Genomic DNA, 21,933 nt, shown 5'->3' on the forward strand with positions numbered 1-21,933 from the left:
GATTATCTGCAATGCAGAAATGAGCAAAAGCTGAGCAGGTGTCAGCGAGGGAACTATCACTGCCCAAGGGTAGAGGGACTGATGTTCATTAGAAATCCTGAACAAAGCCGCCAGTCCACATGTCAAGGATCTTTTATGCTTTTATTACATTATAGCCTTAACTCCAGCAACCAGCCCACAATTTAAACAACTACTCGAGGTATTTGTCCAAAGGACAAACAAGACTTGTTTTCTATCATATTTCTAAACATAATTTGAGTTTTCCACCAAAAGTAAACTGACATTCGCAATCCAACTGCTAAAGCGTGAGAGAACGTCGCACCCAGAAATGCATCTGTAAAAATCAACAAGAATCCCGCAAAAGAGCATTTCCCAGCTGAGGCTTTACATTTGCATCATGAATTGAAGACAAACATTGCTTCTGCCACTTTTTTATTTGTACAGTCATGGTTCACTGAGCCATTTATTTGTGTGCTGGTGAATTAAGCTCACTGGGTGAAAGGGAACCACAGTGGATGAGAAAGGGTTCTCAAAGGGAACAAAACCCTGAACTACTGCTATTCTCCCAGTCTGATGCAGCACAGATAAATTTATAGCTTGTCATAGAATCACAGACTGGTTTGTGTTGGAAAGGGCATTAAAACTCATTCAATTCCACCCCTGCCATGGGCAGGGACACCTTCCCAGGTCTCTTGGACACTTCCAGCTTCTCTGGGCACCCTGTGCCAGGTTCTCACAGGAAAGAATTCCTTCCCAAAATCCCATCTACCCCTGGCAGTGGAAGCCATTCCCTTGTCCTGTCGCTCCATTCCTTGTCCCCAGTCCCTCTCCAGCTTTCCTGGATCTCCTTTAGGCTCTGGAAGGGGCTCTAAGGTTTTCTTGGATCCTTCTCTTCTCCAGGTGAGCACCCACAGCTCTGCCAGCCTGGCTCCAGAGCAGAGGCGCTCCAGCTCTCGGAGCATCTCTGGCCCCAGTAGATTACACTCAATTTAATTACACACCCCAAAAGCACAAAGCCGCTGCTGCCGCTCGTTCCAAGCACAAACACGAAGCATTCCCATCCCGAGGATCGCTCCGGGCTCTGCATTTCCCGTTTGGGGAGGGACGGGAATGCCCCAAAACACCAAACTGCCCCTCACAAGCCCCAGGTCCCCGCTGCGAGGGGACGGAGCGGGGACACAGGACGGGAACGGAGCGATCATTAATTAACGCCGCAGCTCATTAGCGGCGCGGCTGCGCTCCGGGGGGGTCCACCGGCTCAAAGCGGGACACGGCACAAGCGGGGGGCACCGAGCAAAGCCCCCAACCCTCACCCGGGACCGGGACCCCCACCCCGGTGCAGCCCCGGTACAGCCTCGGTGCAGCCCTTACCGGAGCGCTGCGGGGTCCGAGCGGGCGCGGATCTGTCCCGGGCGCGCCCTCGCCGCCCTTAAAGCGGGGCGCGCCCCCGCTCCCGCCCCCGGCCCCGCCCCGGCCCCACCGGGACCCCGAAACCTTCAGCTTTTCCAAGGTTTTCCCACCTTCCGAGGAAATAGCACTCGGGAGCTGCTAGGCGTGCCCACGCCTCCCGGTCTGGTGGGAACTGCCCGGGTTCCCTCCCTGTGTTTGTTCTGTGAGTATTTTACTCCTGCTTGTAACTGGCAGGGAGCTCACCTCTGACATCAGTGTTAACAACCTTGTTTAGAAATGGCTTTTAGGAGACTTTTTGATGTTGGTGTCATCAAAGGGAAAACAGAATTCTCACGAATTCTCACGAATCTCCATTCTTCCAGCATCTCAAAATATTCTATATTTGTATATCTGTTTTTAAACAACCGTGGCTTTGTTGAGAAAAAAAAAAACAACAAACCCAAATAAAAAATAAAATATATCCCCCAAACAAAACCAAACAAGCTCCGTGGCTATATCAAATGAAGTATTTTCTCAATTTTGAATATTTTAAGTATGGGCTGTCCCACTCTGAATTTTCATTTTATTATATTGGCTTTCTTTTGAGGATGCATAATGTGCTGTTCCCACCTTTTTCTAAGGAGTTAAGGAATTCTTCTATTCTCCCATCCCCAGGTTTGACTGGAATGTGGATGGTCACAGGGGGCTGGGTAGTGGGACCCAGCAGCTCTTGGCTTCTCCAAGGCAGTGGGGAATCCTTTGGGGGAAGAAACCTTTATCCATTATGGAAACAGCTCTAAGCAGCACTGGAGCACCTGGAAGTGTCCAGGGCTGGGTTGGACAGGGCTTGGAGCAACCTGCTCCAGTAGAAGATGTCCCTGCCCATGGCAGGAGTGGGACTGGGTGGGCTTTAAGGTCCCTTCCCATCCAAAACCATTCTATGATTAAAGCCAGCCCTGCTGAACTCACCACGTGGGTCACTGTCCTCATGGACATCTCCCTGTCCTCATGGGCATCCTCGGTTCCCACCTTGTGCTGATGTCCCCGGGCTCAGCCTGTCCAGCTCTGTTCCAGGTGCTGGCAGCAGTGACCCCACGTTTCTGTGAAGCTGAGAAGCCCCACCAGCACACCTCTCCCACTGTGCTGCTGTTGTGTGACTTCCTGGGAGAATTCCCAGCCGTTTTTCCTGCCCCAGCTCCATTTTCATGACTGCTTTTGGGGTTTCCAAAGCCATGGTGCTGTGGACATGGCAGTTTCTCTTTGACCTCGCTCTCCATGAACAATGAAGGTGTGTGGGAAGGAACTGCACCTTTTCCCTGTGCCCTTCCCAAGAGCTTCCCACCCTTCCTCACCCACCCGTGCTCAGGAAGCCTGTCCAGCTCCCAAGAGCTGCTTGGCAGCATATTGGGAACAGTCAAATGGCAGGATCATGGGATAATTCAGGCTGAAGGGGACCTCAGGAGATCTCCAGTGCAACTTCAGTTGATCCAGGCCAGGATTCTCAGGGCTTGTCCCACCTGAATTTGAAGATTTTCAAGGATGGAGGTCCAAGAGCCTCCAAGACTGGACAATTCCTTGCACTGCCTGCAATCTCCTGTGCTGGGAGCTGCCTCTGGAGTTTGTTTTAATTGTGGTGCACATTCTGCTGTTATTAAGCCATTCTTCTGCTTTTTTTGCTACCATTTCTGGCCATTCCTTCTGCTTTTTGCCACTCAGTTATTCCTTCTCATTTTCTTTTCCTTTTCTTTATAATTTTTTTCTGTTCCTTTTTCTTTTCTGGCTTTCACTCTCAAGAACAGGAAGATTTCTAGTTGCAAAGTCAGACTGAGGTTGGTGTGGGATTGAGGAAGGTGCTGCTGCTCCAGATGTGCTGGGATTGCAGCCAGAGTTTTGGTGGGAAGGGTTTTCATGCTGAATCCAGGAGGAGCTCAGACTGCAGCTCTGACATGATGTGGCAAAGATGACACGTGGAATTTGGGGGGCAGGACAACATTACCTCCCTGATATATCAATATATGAGGAGATCCAGAGGACAGCAAGGGGAGGGGAGGACTCCTAAAAGGAGTCTTGGATGAATTCCCAGAGGAATGAGGGTGAAGAAGAGCCCAACAAAGTGATCTCCTTCAGGTCTGATAGGAGCAATTTGAAGCTGGGGCTGTAACTCCTCTGATTCCCTTTCCAAAGGACAATGGGATAAGGAATAAAGACACAAATGAGGCTTTGGAAATCTGTCTGGGACCATGTGGTTACTAATTGTTGAGGTGTTGTTGTGGGTCCCAGGACGAGGTGAGAGATCAGAATTGACTCCAAGTTCTTAGAAGGTTGATTTATTATATTATGATATTATATTAAAAGAAAATGATATACTAAAAGTATACTAAAGAAAGAGAAAGGAGACATCAGAAGGCTAGAAAGGAATGATAATAAAAACTCGTGACTGACCAGAGTCCCAACGCAGCTGGACTGGGATTGCATTAAGTTCACATGGAACCAATCAAAGATGCACCTGTTGGTAAACAATCTCCAAAGCACATTCCAAGCAATCAGATAGTTCTTGTTTACATTTCCTTTCTGAGGCTTCTCAGGAGAAAAATCCTGGCGAAGGGATTTTTCATAAAATATCACAGTGACAGGATCATCCAAATCTGGGAAAAGCCTGACCATGCTTTGGGGTTGTCACTTAGCACTGATTGATCCTCCATTGCCTTCTCCCCCTAGACACCAAATTCCTGCAACTCCTGCCAGGAAGTTTCCAATGGCACCAGATTCCAAGAACTTGAGCCCTTCCTCAAGTGTCCTGAATGCCACTGATCCAGCACACTGCTTATCTCTTTACTGCAGGATTTCCAGACAACTTCCTAAAAGCCTAAATACTTCCCAGAGAGAATGAAAAAGCCCTCTAGCACTGGCAACTTCTTCCACTCTGGCTGTTTAAGATGGGGAGAGCAGAAAGGTGGGGTTTTGTGAGGAAATAAACATCTTAACAATGTTGCATTCTCTTTCCTCTCCTGTGACTTCCCAAAACAATTCCTTTCTCTTGGAATCTCATGGGAAAAGGATGGTGTCCCAGCTTCAGACTTGCCCCAAGATATTTGGAGTGGGCTGGGCTGTGTGACACTGGCAGGGAACTCCCAGGGGCAGTGTCAGCTGCAGGATTTCTCCAGAAAAGCAGGATTTTGGTGATGCCTGAAATCAGGCATGGAGACTTGGGAATTCTCTGCCTGCCCTGATCAGCTGGACTCAGCCAGCCACACCTGGAATGTGCATGGCTTCAGTCATCATCCCAGGAATGTCCCTCCTGGAAGTGAATGAAGCACAGGAGGAAGGCAGAAGGGGAAAAAAATGTGAGGGAAGGAGGATGGAAATCTCTTGGTAGGGGAGTGCACTGGAACAGAGCCCTGGAACAGAGATGAGCTTCCACTGCTCAAGGGTGGGAAAGCAGAGGGAAGGGGAGGTTTGGAGGTGTCCCCCCAGTGTGAGTGGAGATGAAGAGCCTTTCAATGCAATAAATTCTGTGCCCTGAGGGCTGGCAGCCCACAGTCACTCTGAAAGAGGTGGGTTGTGCCCCTGGAAGTGCTGGGTCAGGGCTGTCCCCGAGCGGGGTCAGCCCCGGGCTGGCTGAGTCGCTGTTCGGGTGACACAAAACCACAGGAGGAACAGCGCTGTCAGCAGCTGCTGGGGGATGGCTTCAGCTCTCTCCTCCTCTGCTTCCTCTTGTTTGGAGAAGTCATTTCTGCTGCTTGCCAAGGGTGGGGAACCCCTTTGCTGTATCAGCTCCTTTCCCTCAATGGGAGCTGCATCTCCAGGGGATCACCCCCTATTCTCACCTGAACTTGGGTCTGTTTATTCCCTGGATTCAACACAGGGAATTCATAGAATCACAGAATATGCTGAGCTGTAAGGGACCCAAAAGGATCATCAAGTCCAAGTCAAGGGAATGGCTTATCCAGGGGTCAAACCCTTGGTGTTATCAGCACCCAGCTCAAACAGAGGGAATCTGAGTTGTTGTCACACTTCCAACACTGCCCCCACCTCCCCTTGGTTTTTAGGGATTGATATTAATGAGTGACCCGCACTGGCAGCTGTGAGAAGCTGCTCCATTCCAAGCCATGAGGCCAACAAAGTTCCCATTCCCTGTTTTTTGTGGGAAACCACAGCTGTGGAACCTCCTGTGAAGGAAACTTCAGCCCTTATCACTCAGCTCATCAAATCCTACTGCAAATACAACTTTTTGAGTGGCTGCTGAGAAAAGAAGACTGAGGGAAGATGGGGAGATAGCTGGACACTTTCAGCATGGTCTCCAGTCAGCATTTTTTGGGATAAAGCACTTGCTCTGCTGAGATGAATAAAATAAATTACTGCCAGGACTGAGCGCATGGACCACATTCAGCCTTTGTTATCCCAAACATTTGGAGAATGATGCCGATCTCTCCCTAGAAAAAGAGGTGGAGATGGAGATGGATGAAAAATCTAGGAAGGACCAGTGGCATCAGCCAGGGATAACTGATTGTTTCTGTTTTGCTGAGAGGATTTCCTGTCAAAAACCCAACAGGGAGAGTTGCGTGGCCTTTTCTGGGAAGTGGAGCTGCCATGGGGTGGGAACAGGGACAGGGCTGTCCCCACTGCCATAGCTCCTGGTGCTGCAGTTCTACTCCTCCCTAAAATGATCCACACTGGGTTTGGAGGGATCTTTGGGACAGAGGACAGACATTTCAGGTTCTTCTGACAAAGAAAACTTCTGGAAAGGATGTTTCAATCAAAGGATGAATCGTGAGGCCAAACCTCCAGACAAGGACTCTGAGCCACCCTTCTGCTGTGGTTTGGTGGGTGAAAGACCCAGCAGGACCTGGCCCAAGTGCAATCAGCTGGTCACACTCTGCATGTGGTTTTATGAAAGAGAGGGCTTGAACTTGTACGTTTCCAGAGTCATTATGGGGTGGGCTCCACCAGGCACTGAACATCCCCAAGTGCCAGGAAAGGCATCCCGAGAGCCTGAGGTGATCAAGCACCTCAGAAAAAAGTTAAAGCCATCATCATTAAAAACCATTGAACTGCTGACTTGAAAAGCTGCATTTCCTTGGTTGGGTTTTTTTTCACAGTTCCAACTTTCAACCTGTGAGAACAAAGAGCCACTCTGGCTGGAGATGCTGTTCTGATAGAGCCAATTGCTGCTTCCCCTTCCTGTTTTGTATGTGGAACATGAGGGCTGCAGCAGATGGGGCAGATAGGGCTGGGTTTGAGCTCTGCCTCTGGTATTTCACACGTCCCATCACAGAGAAAACACTCAGGGAATGTGCTGCGTCCCTTTCAGATGAAACATTGTCAGGGAAAAACAGCCTGAAAACATTTCCCCATCCCTCGTGGTTCATATATGAGGAGCTGGGAAATTCTATGAATTCTCCTGGTTTTGTAGAACCAATGGGAAATCTGTAGTATAACCAAATCTCTCCAAATGATCTTTTCATCCTAATATTTTTCCCAGAATGGGGCAGACCAAAAGGTGCATTATAGACCCTCAGGCTGGAACTGGGTGTGAGGATCCTTGCAAGCCACCAGTGACTTTAACCTTCCCAAGTGGGGCTATTGGGAGCCTTTCTCACCCACAAAACGAACATTTTAACTCTCTGATGATCATTTTTTGACAGCAGAGTTTTCTCACAACAAAATCCACCAGACTTCTTTCTTGCTGGAAGATGAGAAAACAAATTTCCCAGAAAACTCAACAGCACAAAGGCAAAAATTCCTCATGATTAAATTTTGCTCTAATCTTTTGGAAAGTAAACTGAAAAGCCAGAAATAGCCTGTGCAAATTGGCATTCTCTTTTGGGAAAGGGATTGGAATAAACAGCATGAAAGTAAGTGGATTTTTGGCACCAATATTATTTTTAGGGTTTATAGCTCTTGGAAATTTGTTCAAATCTAAACAGAGGGGCAAATTCATGTGAATTAATGAATCATAAAATAACCAAGATTGGAAAAGAGTTCAAAGATCTCCAAAGACAGTTCAACTGTCATGGGTGGCAGCTGGAACCTGAATTTATTGAGTGTATCTTGCGATGTTGAAGCGATGCTCAGGATTTGAGGATGGCTGGAGAATTATCTGGGACACAGCACACATTCAGTACTTTCCACAGAATCCCAGAGATCTTGTTCAGAATCTTGTGTTGGAATTAAGCTGCAGCCCCTGCCAGACACTTTTCTCAGGAAAAATCCATCAGGACACAAAACCTGCTTTGCATTTGAACAGCTCCATTTTAATTGTGGAGTTACAGCCTTGTGAAAGTCAGATTTTACTTAAAAGCTATTAAGAAGAAATGCCAGGTCAATTAAACCTCCATAATTAATCTTTGATGATCAAACATACTTTGTCATGGGATTAACCTTTTAATTATTCCCATTTTATTTTATTTGCACCTGTGCTCTCTGTTCTCATTCACAGTTTTGCCCTGGGAAGACATGAGGGACACAAGGCCAAGATCAGCTTCCCAGGAGAAACCTCATTTTGCAGGTGCTACACATTAACCACCAGGGGAACTGGAATCATGGAATGATTTAGGTTGGAAAAGACCCTGAAGATCATTTATCCAACAATGACCCAGCACTGCCAAGCCAAGACCATGTGCCCAAGTGCCATTTTACTTCTTTTTAGGACAATATTCCTGGATTTCTGAGCTATATTTGGGTGGTAAGATGATCTGTACCAGGAGGATGATTCTGTTACTGAGTGACAGGGAAAGCCCCACGTCCAAACTGAGATCACTTGGAGCAGCCTTGGAGCTCATTCCTGGGCTTTTAATTCCCAAAGGAATACAACAGGGATCAGATGGACCCTGCATGAACAGGGAGAGAGGTAAGACCTTGGAGGGACATAATTAAAAACCAGCCAAAGTAACGTGGGAAAAGCCTAATCAAGCTGTTGGAGAGAGGAGAAGGCCGGATGGAACCTGGGGTTGGACACGCCTGGGTTCTTCGGCCAAGGGAAACATCAGGGAGGCCAAGGCCAACCCAAAAATTCAACTGTGGAACAGAATAAATTGGAGCACACAGTGGAAAAAACACTCTGGTTCCTCTTCAAGGAATTCCTCATTCCCAGAGGAATCCTTGAGGATTCCCAGAGGAATCATTGAGGAGCCCTCTCTTCTTCAAGAGCAAGGTTTGCAATTGCAGCACGAGAACTGGAGACAACAAGAACTGAGCCCTCCAGAGTGAGGGATCTGGAGCACCAGATATGCAAAGTGTTTGGTTAAAAACACCACAGGAAAGAGCGTCAGAAACTTCCTGTTCTTTGAGCACTCAGGTTCTCATCTTGAGAGCTTTATTCTTTGTTTTCTTGTTGACTTGAAAGGAAAAATGCAAAGAGAAAGCCCCTGATAAGTGACGATTTAATCAGGCCCTTTGTGCAGAGTTGAGGGCAGATAAGGACACCCCAAGTACCAAGAACTTGAGAAAAGATGTTCCTACACCACCAGTGCCCATCTCCAGCCCTCCTGCAGCTCTGCTTCTACAGCAGATTGCAGCAGATATCACCAGAAATCTTTATGAAATCGCAGTTTTGGTTTTAATCGTTACAACCTCTCATTTCCTGAATGTCACTGTTAGATCTGCCTGAAAATAATTCACATTTTCCATCAGAGTGAGCAGTTGTGTGGTCTGTACCACCCTTCACCACCACTCTGGGCTGCTTTTGCTCCCACTGTTTGCATCAAAACCTCCCATCCTTTCTGCTTGGATTTCATGACATGTGCTCTCAGGCCAGGGCAGCTATCAGCTCCTGATCAGCCCAAAAATGCTTCCCCTGAGCTCTGAATCATCCCTCAATTATATAACTACCTGCTCTTATCTCATGTGCTGAGAATGGCTCTTTCAGGTTCTTTTAATGCTCACTGGAGAAGGTTTTTACTCTTTTTCTGCCATGATTCAGCTGCTCTGTGCAGCCCAGGCCCATAAAATGCCAGGAATTTGTTTTTAAATGGAATATTCACCTAGGTTGGGAAAGGACAGGGGAGCAGCCAAGGAAACCAGTGGGAAAGCTTTCTTCCTAAAAAAAAATAATAAAAATTATTTCACAGAAAGATCACCTGCCTTGTGATCAGTGATGTCTCAGTGGTGCTCCAGGAGGTGATGGAGCCTGGGGACAATCCCAGGCCAGGCTGGTGGCCCTTGCCAATCCCTGCTGGGGACAGTCAGGACTGGGATCAACATTCCAAAAGTGATTTGTGAGTGTTGATCTCCAGCTCAAACCAGCTATTAAATGCATAACTTAATATTAATAACTCAAGTATTTCTATATAAATATATTATCTTAGAGACTTATGACCATATTGAGGCTGAGTTTGGGAAATTTCAAGGCCAAAGAAGACTTGTCTATTTCCATCCATCTGGACATCCCACAAAACACAAAAATACTGCTGGCAAAGAAAAACTCTGATGGGGGATGAAAAATAGCTCTGATATCAGTGGAGATTTTGCAAAACTGGGACATGATTCTGTTGGAATTAATGACTTTTTCTCCCTTTCCAATGGATTTCCAGGTGCTGAGAAGCAAGGAGGTGAAAGATTCCTGTAATTACCACCTGGTACAGCCTGATGTTCATCACCTATTGCAAAAAAAATCCCCTGAAACCCCTGTTTGTGCTGGTTCTGAGCCATCATTTTGTGAGTTAGAGAGGTGCAGCTCACTCCAGTGGGTGTCACTGGTGGATTTGGTCCCAATTTTCTTTGAGCTCCCTGAAATAATTTCTGAGAGATTTTGTTCCCATTTTGTCACAGTCTGAGGAACCACAGATATAAATCATCTCAGCACAGCTCTGTTTAGTCTGTGTTTGTCTGTGCATCAGACCCTGCTGCCTTTGCAAGGTCAGGCTTGGGAATGACCTTGAACTGACCCCAACCCCAGCCCCTTCTGGGCAGAACTGGGATTTCTGTGCAAACTCTCTCTGATCTCAGAGAATTCTGGCTGACTCCAGCTCCCTGCAGACCCTACATCATTAACATTGGCCCTTTTTTGGCCATCTGAGTCCCTCTGAGTCACATCAGCTCTGCTTCTGTTGAGCTTCCAGGCTGACAAGTGATTTCTGCATTATCTTATAATTAATCCATCCACAATCAAGTCTCTCTATTGCTTCAAAAATCAAATTTCAGCCTCTCATCCCTGCCTTTAAATATTGGAACAGAATTATAAAAGCATCAGGCAGCTGTTTTCCCAGACCCCAACCTTTCCCTGCACGAACCACAAGCCATTAGTTCAGCAGAGGCTTGCTTCGCCTCGTTATTTATTTAGTTGTGCTTTATTCCCATTATTCTTTCTATGCTCTGTTTTCCCTCTGATTTTTTTTTTCCCAAAGTCCTTTTCCCTGAGGTGCAGCAGGACTCCATGGAACAGGAGCAGCAGTATTTAGCTTTTATTTTTGTTTTCCAGACAGGTTTGGGAAGGCGTAGCTGGTCCACAGCAAATCCATTGGGCTGTGTGAGCACAAGCACCTGGCTCACCCCTTCCATGGACCAGCTCCAGAACTTCTGGCTCTCCACAACCACTGCCAGGAACAGCAGGTGGCTCACAGGTCCTATTTTCCATGTCCCATTGCTCTCTTCAAAAGAGAGGGAAGAACAAATCCCAAAAAGCTACAGAAACCTGGGAATCCCTCAGCCTTCCCTGTGCAGGTTGTGGTGGTGACCACTTGCACTGTCCTGGGTTTGTGGGGACACAGGTGACACCTGTGGAGCTTCAGCTGCCAGGGAAAGGCAATTTCTTCTGAAAAACCCTCATGAGGCCCTAAAAAACCCCACCAAAATTTGTGGCAATGCCCCATTTAACAGATGTCTCCTCCCCCTGCCCCCAGATCTTTTATCAGCTTCAGCAGAGTTTGTGATCTGCCAAGTGATAAGGCCCGGAAATTCTGATAACAACTTGCACTGATGACCAGAATTTCTTTGAGCAGAAACCAAAATTTTCCTCTATTTCCTCCCATTCCCCTGGACCACAGGAGCTACAGCTGTCCCACCTCTTTGGGAGCTCTCCCAGCTGTCAACCCTAATTGGCCTTTGCCATAAAAAACCCAAACCCTGGTTGGCCTTTGCAGGGAATTGGGGATTTTCACAATCCAAAAGGATTTTCCCAGGCTGGCAGCTCAGATCTCCCAAAATTTTGCAGCAGCCCACTTGAGTCACTCTCTTAATTAGGTGATTTTCTATAGAAGTTATTTTTATCTATCTGTGTGGTCCCACTAGGAAACATTTTCCTAATTCCTGTCGTCCAAAGCAAACATATTTGCTGATACGGGAATTGCATGAATATAGCACAGAATTGGTTTCCTCTTTTATTCTCTTATGCAACAATAACACCCAAAATAGCTCCTAGAATTGTTTGTTAAAGAAATAATAAATTCTTCTTTCTGACAACTTTGCCCTTGCCAGCTGAAGACAACCAGTGTTCGTACAGGAGAGATTTCTGGGAGCGGTAATTCCTCAGGCACTGCTTTCCTCCTGTGGAGGAAGGGTTGCTTTGTGTGATGATCCAGGTGGAGATGGATCATGGCTTTGGAGCTGCCTCTGGTGGTTTGGGATTCCCAGCTGGGCTCTGAGGGAGCTCTCAGAGATCCCTGCTCAGCACAGGCTTCACCTGCTCCAATCCTGCCACGCTCCAGCCATTCCTTCACGGTCCTTTTCCAATCCCAAAAGCTCCTTTGGGCTTTTCCAATGACTTTACATTTACCCCTCACCACTGCAATGAGTGTTTGCTCTGCTCTCACTTTACAACACGGTGTAAAAGTTGGAGAAACCCTACTCCAGGTAAATCTTCTTTGGAAAAGCCATGGGGTGACATCACTTCTGCTTGATCCCCTCTGGGCTGGTACCTCCTTGTGGAAGGTGTGGCCCTGGCACCATGTCCTGGATTAATCCCAGCACCACACTGCCTCTGCCTCCCTCCTGGTGGAATGGGGGAGAGCACTGGAATGGCAAAAGTGGCAAAATTTGTGGCTGAGGAAAACCCTGTATGGGAATAATTTCCTGCTATGGGTCCATGGTGGGGATGGAGACAGCCCGGCCAGGATGGGGGGAGTATCAGGGTGGGGAAGGTGGGTGAGTTCAGCAGAAAACAGAGGAAATCTGTGGCTTCCAGGGAAATTCCTGCCAGCCTCATCCCTGGGGATGAGCTGAGCAGTGGAATGTTGTGACTCAAAGGGAAGCACAGAGTTTCACTGGAACCAGACTGATCTGAGCAGACTGAGAGAAGCCCCGCAGAGGTCTGACCTGGCACAGCACAGGGGAAACCCAGCAGCTCCATGGATTCCTGGGAGGCGCTGGAGCAGGCAGGGGCAGAGCTCTGCAGGATCAGGGCCCTGAGGAGCTGAGCAGGGCTGGGGAAGCTCAGCCCTCCCTGCACAATTCCTTCGAAGAGCTGAGAACTTCCAGACTTCTTCAAGCTATTCCCGAAATTTCAGCTAAGGGCAGCAGTGGGAATTTCCACCTCAGCTCCTGGAAGAAGGGCGTGTCCCAAAGTGCTGTTCCACGATTATTTCTGCACTGGAAATGGGAATTAGTGAGGAAGGAAGGCAGAGCACACTGAGATTTGCATTAAATGTCTTGCACCATGTCCTTCCTCCCAGTTCTATGAATCACCAGCACTTTATGCATTTTTTCTGTTATCTTGATCCATTCTACACCTTCACAAAAAAGGATTGTGCCATCAACCTGGTCCCTGTCTCCCTGTAAGGAAATCTTTCCTGACAGCTCTTGAGAAGGGGCTGATGAAATCCTGTTTTATGTCTGGAATTGCTGTCCACAAGGCACAAACATTCCATTAGTAATGCTTTATCCCTCATTTGCTCTCGTTAAAAGGTAATTTCCTTTTCTCCTCTGAAAATGGAGAATAATGGCAATAAAACACGCAAGATGATGATTTCCTTTCTTGATGAGTTCTTTCAAAAGGTGAAAAAGGGAAACTCATGTTCTTGAGAGAGGACAGGGTACACCCAGGTCACACATCCACACCTGAACCAGCAGGGACAGTTGACCTTTGCCAATTCCTGCTTCTCCAGCATGCAGGATCTGCTGGTTTCCCATCAGGAAGGGCATGGAGGTCAGCTCAGCACTTTTGGAAGCCTCCTGCTGCTCTGCTGCCAGTGGAGCTCTGGCTCTGGCTCTGGCTGTGTGGCAGTGGGAGCTGTCACAAGTCACTCTTGTCCTCCAGACCCTGGCCTGTGTCACCCAACCCCTCCTCACACCTGCAAATACTTACCTGGCTTCTCCTTCTCCCTTTTCCAGCCAGAAGAGACAATCATTCAGCTGCGCTTGACTTTGAAAAGGAGCTTCTTGAACTCTGCCAGGCGAGAGAGAGGCGGAATTGTGGAGAACTTCAAGGGGGAGTCACAAAAGGTGCTGAAAAAATGCACATTCCCTGAGGATAATAAAGATGGGAAATGATGTCAAGTCAGATGTCCAGGCAGGAGACCCTTCACGAGAGGAAAACCAGGATATCTTGGGTGAAAATCTGACAGGAGCTGTTCTGATTTCTCAAACAACCCAAGAGAAAATAAAACCAAGGGAAAGCATGAGAAGAGCAGCCCAGACTGTGAGTAGCAGAGCCATCAATCAGCCCGGGGATCAGGATGGAACCATCAGGACCAGATAACTGGATAAACACCAAGGAACAAGAATCAGTTCCTGGTTTGTAGGACCAAACTGCAAAGTTATTTGCAAAGAAAATTGTCCTCCCTCAATTTCCTCGAAATCTTCAAGTGTATTTAAAAAAAGTCCTTAAAATACAAAATATTCCAATGATGTCATTTCCCTGATCCCAGATGAGCTATGGCTGCCAAAGTGAAACTCATGGAAACTCATGGATCAAAAGTGAAGTGCTTCAGACAGAGGAAAACTGAAATTTTCTTACATAGTGCTGAATTCTAATTAACTTCAGTATCTGAGGGTGAAAAAAAAAAAAAAGAAGAGAAAGTTCTCAGCTGCAAAGGGCACTGTAATCACTGTAGGGAGCTGGGCACGGCCATCAAACAAAGGTGTAGCACAAAATAAACAGGTTATGGAAAAATACTGGGAGCCAGTTCCCAGCAAACAGAAATTCGTTGGGAAAGCTGTGTTTGTTCTGTTTGTGGAGGCACTGGGGGGGTTCAAGGAGGAGCCACCAGCCATGGGGGAGTAAAGATAAAATGATGAAATTATAGGGTTGATTAAAGATTCCAGCACCTTCCCCACGGCTGGTGAAATTGGGCACAGGCCAGGGCCAGACCCCCCCATCTCAGCCTCCCACCTCCCCCAAAAAGGGAGTTTCCTGCTGTTTTCATGGAGTGGGTGGCACAGGGGAAGATCTTATCTGTCCCCAAATCATTGTGAAATTTTGAGCTGCTGAGAAAAGTGTGGCCAGTTTGCAGAATTTATGCTCTTGCAGCTGCTGGTTCTGTTGTATCATCGTGGCAGGCAAGGAAAGAAAAAGCAAACAGAACAGAAGTTGTGAAATAGAATAGGACTTGTAAAAGATAATATAAGTTGTGAAGTATAGCAGAAGTTTTAAAAGACAGAACTGCTATGGAGAGTCCCTGGCAAAATCCACTCCTTAGAATCAAATACAAAAATGAATAATTACACATGTAATCCAAGCACAAATTCTATTAATTGCCACCCAGCCCAGTCCCTCTTTCCAAGGGTGCCTTTGGCAGATGTTCCCCCAGTATCTCCAGGAGAGGAGGAGAGCACTGGGCTTCCAAGCCTGCACCATCCTTTGCAGCACCTGGAATTTCCACTGCTTCATCCTTCCCCAGCCCCCCATGGCTTCAGGAAGGGCTGAGGGAATGGCAGGGCTGGTGTGGGGCAGGCAGTGAACCCTCCAGGCTGATCAGAACCGAGGCGGAGTCGCTGCCTTTCAATTCCTGCTCCCATGTCCTGGTGCAGGCGTGGGATCAGCACCCGGAGCGTGGGAGCTGTGCTCCGTGTGTGGCTGGGGATGTGTCCTTGTGCTGCTCCCCACTGTGCTGTGGGATGCTCCTCTGCCGCTCTGCTGCTCACCAATGCCTCGGGAGGAAATTTCCTGAAGCAGGGAAGGACTCGGCTCCGACCCGGGAGAACAATGAGGAGCGGGAGTGCAGCGTCAGCAGCGCCAAACCTGGGTATCCCAGGCAACGCCAACACAAACACTGCCAGGATAGCCCAGTCCCGCCGTGCCAGGGACATCCCTCCTGTGCTCAGAGGGTTTTTCTCATGGATAACCTGTGCTGGCCCACGCAGCACCCGGACAAACCCGGGATGGCTCCCTGTAATCTGCTCCAGCCTGTGTGTGAGGAAGTGTCTGGGACTCCTTTTCCACTCAGGCCATCAGTTTTTCCAGACAGCTGAAAGTTAATGGGCACCATGATTCCAGTGAGTAATCCTTGTGAAACCAGCTCTGGAGGAAGTTGCCCAGCAAAACAAATCCCGTGGCCCCAGCTCTGACGTGGAGCCGAACACGGGGTGCTCTGTATAAAAACCAGGAATCATTCCAAGGGAAACGGCACATTTCAGCTCTGCTGAGACATCACACAGCGTGCAGGGATGCAGAAAACTATCCCTGGCTGCTTCTTCCAGAAAATGTAAGTATTTTTCCTTTTCAAATAAGGAATAGCACCTCATTACTGTTGGGATATTCAGTGCTAATCTGCCTTTTTAATTTGTTCTCCTCTTCTCTAAATTCTTTGACATCATTCCAGGAGGAATTTCAAAAGGAATTACTTGTTTAAGAGCCAGAGGTATTTTTGGGTATCCCTTAGACTACAACAATGTATTTATGACAAATGGGCAGTTATTATTAACTGGAATTTGGGATGTGTGTCAAGAGAGATTTCTGTGGAAATAAAAAATAGCACACTGAAAACACCACGTGCTGGTTCAGGAAACCTTCTGTGAGCATGAACTTAGATTTCACCTGACCAAAAACTGTGCAAGTGTCCCTGCCCATGTGCAGGAATCCTCTTGTGGGTGACCTGAACCACAGGCCACAAGAGCTGCTTTGAAAACTGTAAATAAAAGGGTGAAGCTCAGGTTTCCTCCTCCACCGAGTGTGGCCATTCTGGAAACACTCAGGAAACAGCTCCTCACTGCTGTTCCCATACCTGGTGTGATCCCACCTGCCCAGGTGCAGGCAGGGGGAAGGGTTTGCTCTCTCCTCACCAAATGTCTTTGTGGGCTGGTGGGATTTCCCAGCTGGAGGAAGCTGTGGATGGGATCCTGGCAGTGGGAGCTCAGGTGAGCCACACAGGAGGAGTTTGTGGCTTCAGTCCCTGCCTGTGCTCTCTTTATGCACCTGCTCTTCACCCAATTTTACCTTTCTCTTACCTGTGCAGAGGCTGTGTCTGACCAGTGCCATGCCCAGGGCACTCTCTGGCACTGATTTGGTGGCAGGAGCAGGGTCTGTGCCCTCACAGCATCCTTGTGGGGTGGGCAGCATTCCCTGCCTCCTCCTGCCACAGCCCAGCCCCTGTCCCCATGGAGGGTGTCCATTGGCAGTGCCAAAACTCTGCCAGGGGCCTCTGGAGCTCTCCATGGACGGAGCTCCAGCTCCTGGGAACATCTCCCAGCTTTACTTCATTCACAGGAGCAGATGGATCCAAGCAGCACTTGGAGCAAGTGCCAGGAACTGGGATGTCTCCTCCCTATCAGACATGTGCAAATGCCCTTGTGGTGACCCATGGGGCTGCTCCTGATCCCTGACCCTTGGCCTGGGGTGTCACCTGTTTTCTCACACTGTGCCCAGATTCCTTCAGCACGAGGACAATCCCTATCCACCCAGAGGAGATAAACATCTCAAAGCCCTGAGGTGAAGGAGGAAATCAAACCTGGCTCTGCTGCATTCTGGATGACAGTTTTAACCCCTAAATTATAGTCTGGAAGAGGTGGAGGGAGCAGGAGGGAGCCCTGGCAGCGACCCTGCCTCGAGGGGCAGCCATGGAATGAGGGGACAGATACCTCTGGCTGTCACCAACAGAAAGCAGGAAGGCACCTTCCAGCCAGAAGCTCCAGTTCCTTCCCAAAGGACACCGTGGTGTTCAGAAAATGCCGGCAGCGCTATGGAAAATGCTGAAGTTTCAAGAAGAGAGGATGGGAGAAACATTTTGAGCTCCTCAGGGTTCTGCCCTGGGCACCTCCCCTGGCTTCTCCGGCTGTTCCTGATTCCTAACGCTCCTCCTTGGACTCATCACCAAACCCTGGGGCGAGGTAGGAGCCAAAATCCAGAAGCTCTGAGTTCAAATGCTCCACATAGATAAGATCTGCTGTAAATCCAGCCCTAAAATGAGCAAAGATCTTTTTCAAGGCAGGTAATTTATCTCCTCAAAAATATAATTCATTAAAATGGACACAGAAGTAGGTTGCAAGAAAAAAATAATGACGGGAGATCCTTAATGTACCTCTCAAAGGAGTAACTTGCTTGAAGATAAGAAGATAAATCAGGATTCAGCTGGATATGTCATGGCTTGGTTCTCCTCCTCTTGGAGCTGGGGACTTGCACGAGTTCCATGTAGTGGATTCAGGGTTTGTTCCATTAGATTGGAATTACTTTGGTGCTCTGTATCAAAACAAAGGGTCAAACCAATAATGGAGTCATTAAGGTTGGAGAAGACCTCTAAGATCATTTGCTTTTGCCACAAAATGCAGAATTGTTTTTCCACTTAATCACTGTGGGAAGGGAGGGTAGGATGAGCTGACTCCGCTGAAATACAGGGAGAAGTCTTTTCCTACTTCTTCCCCAAAGTAATCCTTCAGCAATTTGGATCAGACACTTCAAAGACAAAGGAGAACAGGCACATGTGAATCTCAGATGAGTCGACCTGGTACCAGTCAAGTCTCTACAAGCAATGGGAATCCCAGTCTCAAAAACCTGGCTCTGTGCATTTCATGGGAATCACTTATCATCTTCCCATCCTCCCAGCAAAATTAAACCCAGGTGATGACTTAAGCAACCACCCAGACCTGCTGGGTAATGCACTGGAAAAGCTCTGTAACACCAGCTCCAAGGTGCTGACATTGGGAATTCTGGGAATTTACAAATGGAGATAATTGCTCAATAGGAGGGAAATGGAATTGTTACACTCGGCTCAATCTCTGAGGATCAGCCTCCTTGAAACTTCTTCAGTGACACCTTTTTTGAGCTGTTGCTCTCAGAACTGTCACACACTTCAGTCAAGGACTAAATTCTGCTGACTTCCTTCTTACAGTTCGTGAAAACCACAAAATGTGAGATCTCTGCAGAGCCCCACCTGACACATCATTCCTCAAATTCCTGAGAACAAACCTTCCCTCAATTTCCCATCCAGCTGTGTATGACTTAACCACAGCTTCACCTAGGCCACATTTCTTAACTTGCTCCTCCCTAAAAATACCTCCTGAAACAGTATTGAAACTCTTCAGAAAATTCAAGCTATGTGACACTGCCTGGTTCCCACCAGGATTGATCACCCTGATAGAGGAGGAAGCTGGGCTCAATCAATGTGCTTTATCTGTGAGAAACCCACATTGTTCTTCCTTATCTCATCTCTCCCATTTAGATAACAATTTCCTTGTTTATTTTTTTTTTTTTTTGTTAGAACTGAATTTGGAGATTATTTTAATATTTTCTAGGAACTGCAGCTTATCATTTTCTGGCTTTCCCCTTTCATAGACAAGGATAGTTCACACTTACACCCCTACAGTGCAAGATTACACAAATTATGCTGCTACCTAAAAATATCCAGGCACTTTACAAACTTCACTCCTATTTATGATAAGAGTGTGTAAATACAAGCTCAGATCCTGACCTGGCATCATCTCCAAGCTGTTCTTGACACTAGTATGTGCCTGTACAAATGCAGGTCCATCATAATTTGCCTGGAATCTGTCCTATTAATTTTACCTTTAATCACTGGGGGTTTTTTTATATGTATTCCAGATATTCTTCCCTAACTGGCATTTCAATGGAGAGAGACCACATGAAAGATCTCAGAAGATACCTGGCACTGAAGTATATCCAATACCTCGTCCTGTCTTCCTCCAACACTGTCAGCACCCTCCTGGGGCTGCTGGGCAGCACGTACACCATGATCCTCCTGCAGTCTGCCAAGGTCTCCTCCAAGTCCACTGCAGTCCTCATTTCCAGCCTGGCCCAGGCAGACATCCTGGTTTTGCTTAGCCTTGTTTCTGACGTGGTTTTGGGGAGTTTTGGTGCCAGCGTTTCTCCCACAGCCTCGGCCGTGGTGCGGATCCTCCTCACGGCCAACGCCCACGTGAGCTGCGTCCTGCTCAGCTGTGTGGCCTTCGAGGCCTACCTGATCACCTTCCTGCCCTTGGAGTCACGGCCCCTGCGCACGGTCAGGAACGCCAGGCTGCTCTCCAGGGTGATCTGGGCGCTGGTGGCTGCAGAGTGTGCCCTGTTCCTCCTGGATGAGCACCTGAGGGCCGGCGGGGCCTCCTCTCCCTCCCGCAGCCCTCTGGGGCTCCTGTTCCAGCTCTGCGGCGCGGCCGCGGCCCTGCTCAGGTCCCTCAGCTACATCCTGGGAATTCTGCTGAGGATTATCAATGTCTACATCTACTACAAGATATTTTTCAGCATGTCTCCCAGGTCTAGACTTAAATCCAAGTAGGGTGTTCCTTCTGGGAATGCTGGAGCGACACAAGGCCCTTCAATGCAATTCCAAACCATTTGGAAACTGTTCAATAACCAGGACCAAGCTTACCAGGGAGTTTAAAACCTTCCTGATTCCTGGTACTGTTCAGCTGTTATTGAGAAGAGTTTGGGGCTGAGGAGCCCCTTGGCATGAAGACACCACAGCTGGTGTGTGTTTATTTAGACTTTATTCACTGTAGAGGTGAAACAAAAGGCATTTCATGGTTGTAAATCAACCGCACTATTTTTTATATAAAAAGGGTGCTTAAATGCTTCCTCGGGGATCTGTTGAGACAAGAGTTGTGTAGTTGTTTACTGAAGACAGGATCTATGTCCTAAAATATTCCTAACTCAGGTGACCTCCAGGCTCTGCAGGTGGGATGGAGAGACAAGGTGAGCACCAAGATGTCCAAGGTGGGCTCAGGGCATCAGCCCCACCTGGAGAGTTCCTGAGGCAGAGCTGGGCTGAGATGCCACTTTGGAACATTCCCGGAGCTGTTCTTGGGAGGTTGTCACAGCAAAGCAGGAAACAGCTTCTCTCACACCCTTCTTCAGAAATAAAAGGGTGGAAAGCTGCAATGCAGCTGTTTGCTTCAGCTCTAGGAGAGAGAGTTTGAGAACCCCCCTGTGTGGAGGGTTCCATGTACTGCATCCAGAGCCATGGCTGTGAGTTTAGAGGCAGGGAGGGATTTGCTGGCATTAGCAGAGCTGTCCCACCTCCCGGGGCAGTGGTGTGGAAGATCACAGCCACCAATGCCCTTGTGACCATACTGGGGCTTGGGTGGATGTCTGAGAGCTGTTCCCAGCTGGTGAATCCTGGGATTTCCTCAACACTCTGGGATTTTATCAGCAAAGCACAAAGTGTTCCAGATACCTCTGACACTGCCCAACACACATGTAGCCATGGGCACTTCCAAATCCTCCTGACTTCACATGGGACCTCCAGGTACAGGCTGTGGTGAGGAGAGACTGAACTTCTGCCAGATGTTCTGCCATCCCCAGATCTTTCTGCCACTCCCAGATCATTCTGCCATTCCCAAATCCTTGTGCCATTCCCAGATCTTTCTGCCATCCCCAGGTCTTGGCTGCAGCATCAGCAGCAAGTGCTGACCACTGACTTCACTTCTCAGGAGACTCAAAAGGAAGCTCTGCCAAGGGCTGGGGATCAGTAAAATCAGAGCAGAAATGTAATCAAGTCAATTAAACCCTTGGATGAACATTCCCAATCAAGGCTGATCCCATCAGGAGGAAGGATGTCCTAATAACTTGATGCACTGTGATAACCTGTTCTTGCTCCTGAAGCCTGAAGTGAGAGACTCTCAGGAGAGATGAAATGTTACTTGAAGTGCTGTAATTAATAAAAATGTATTTTGTTAAAGTCTGGACATTATTTATGTATTTTTGATGAGGTTCTGCTAGAGAGATCTAGGGGAGATTATGATTTTGTTACAGCCCACGTTGGCAAGGTTTTTATAGTGAACATTTAGACCATGTTTGACTGCTTGATTGGCTAAGAGGGACAGAGAGAACCCAGTGACACCGGGGGTGTTCTATCTCCTGCCCCATCTCAGCAGAGCCACCGTTTTGCTGTGGTGCAGTTCCTGGCAGCTGGTCCCCTTCAGCCCCACTTCTGATCACCTTTGCAGATGAAAAGGAAACAAAGCCCTGCACAGGATGATCAAACTGATAATTGGAAGAGTTCCCCCTGTCAGCAGAAAGCCACCAGGGAAGACCCAGGGGCTGCTGGTGGTTTTGCTGTGCTGCTGATGGCTGCTGTGTGGGGAAGGCCTTCCTGCTGTCCCCCAGGGCCAAGAGCTGCCCTGTGCACACCCCCAGAAGGGGAGGAAGTGATTTCCCAGGAGAATGAGCAGCTTTAGCTTTTCCCTTGGCTGGTGCCACCTCTGCACATGGAACAGCTCAGGTTA

The 21,933-nt window shown here is 48.0% G+C and overlaps 1 protein-coding gene across 1 annotated transcript; it reads left to right on the forward strand.

The window, feature by feature from the left end:
• The first annotated feature begins 15,560 nt into the window (after nt 1–15,560).
• LOC143695204 (uncharacterized) lies at nt 15,561–21,386 on the forward strand. Its single transcript, XM_077185970.1, has 2 exons — nt 15,561–15,965; nt 19,295–21,386. Exons 1-2 carry the CDS (start codon nt 15,928–15,930, stop codon nt 19,983–19,985), a joined length of 729 nt encoding a protein of 242 aa, XP_077042085.1. The 5' UTR covers nt 15,561–15,927; the 3' UTR covers nt 19,986–21,386.
• The last annotated feature ends 547 nt before the right edge of the window (nt 21,387–21,933 follow it).

Source organism: Agelaius phoeniceus, chromosome 14 (genome assembly GCF_051311805.1).
Source record: "Agelaius phoeniceus isolate bAgePho1 chromosome 14, bAgePho1.hap1, whole genome shotgun sequence".
NCBI classification, from domain to species: domain Eukaryota; kingdom Metazoa; phylum Chordata; class Aves; order Passeriformes; family Icteridae; genus Agelaius; species Agelaius phoeniceus.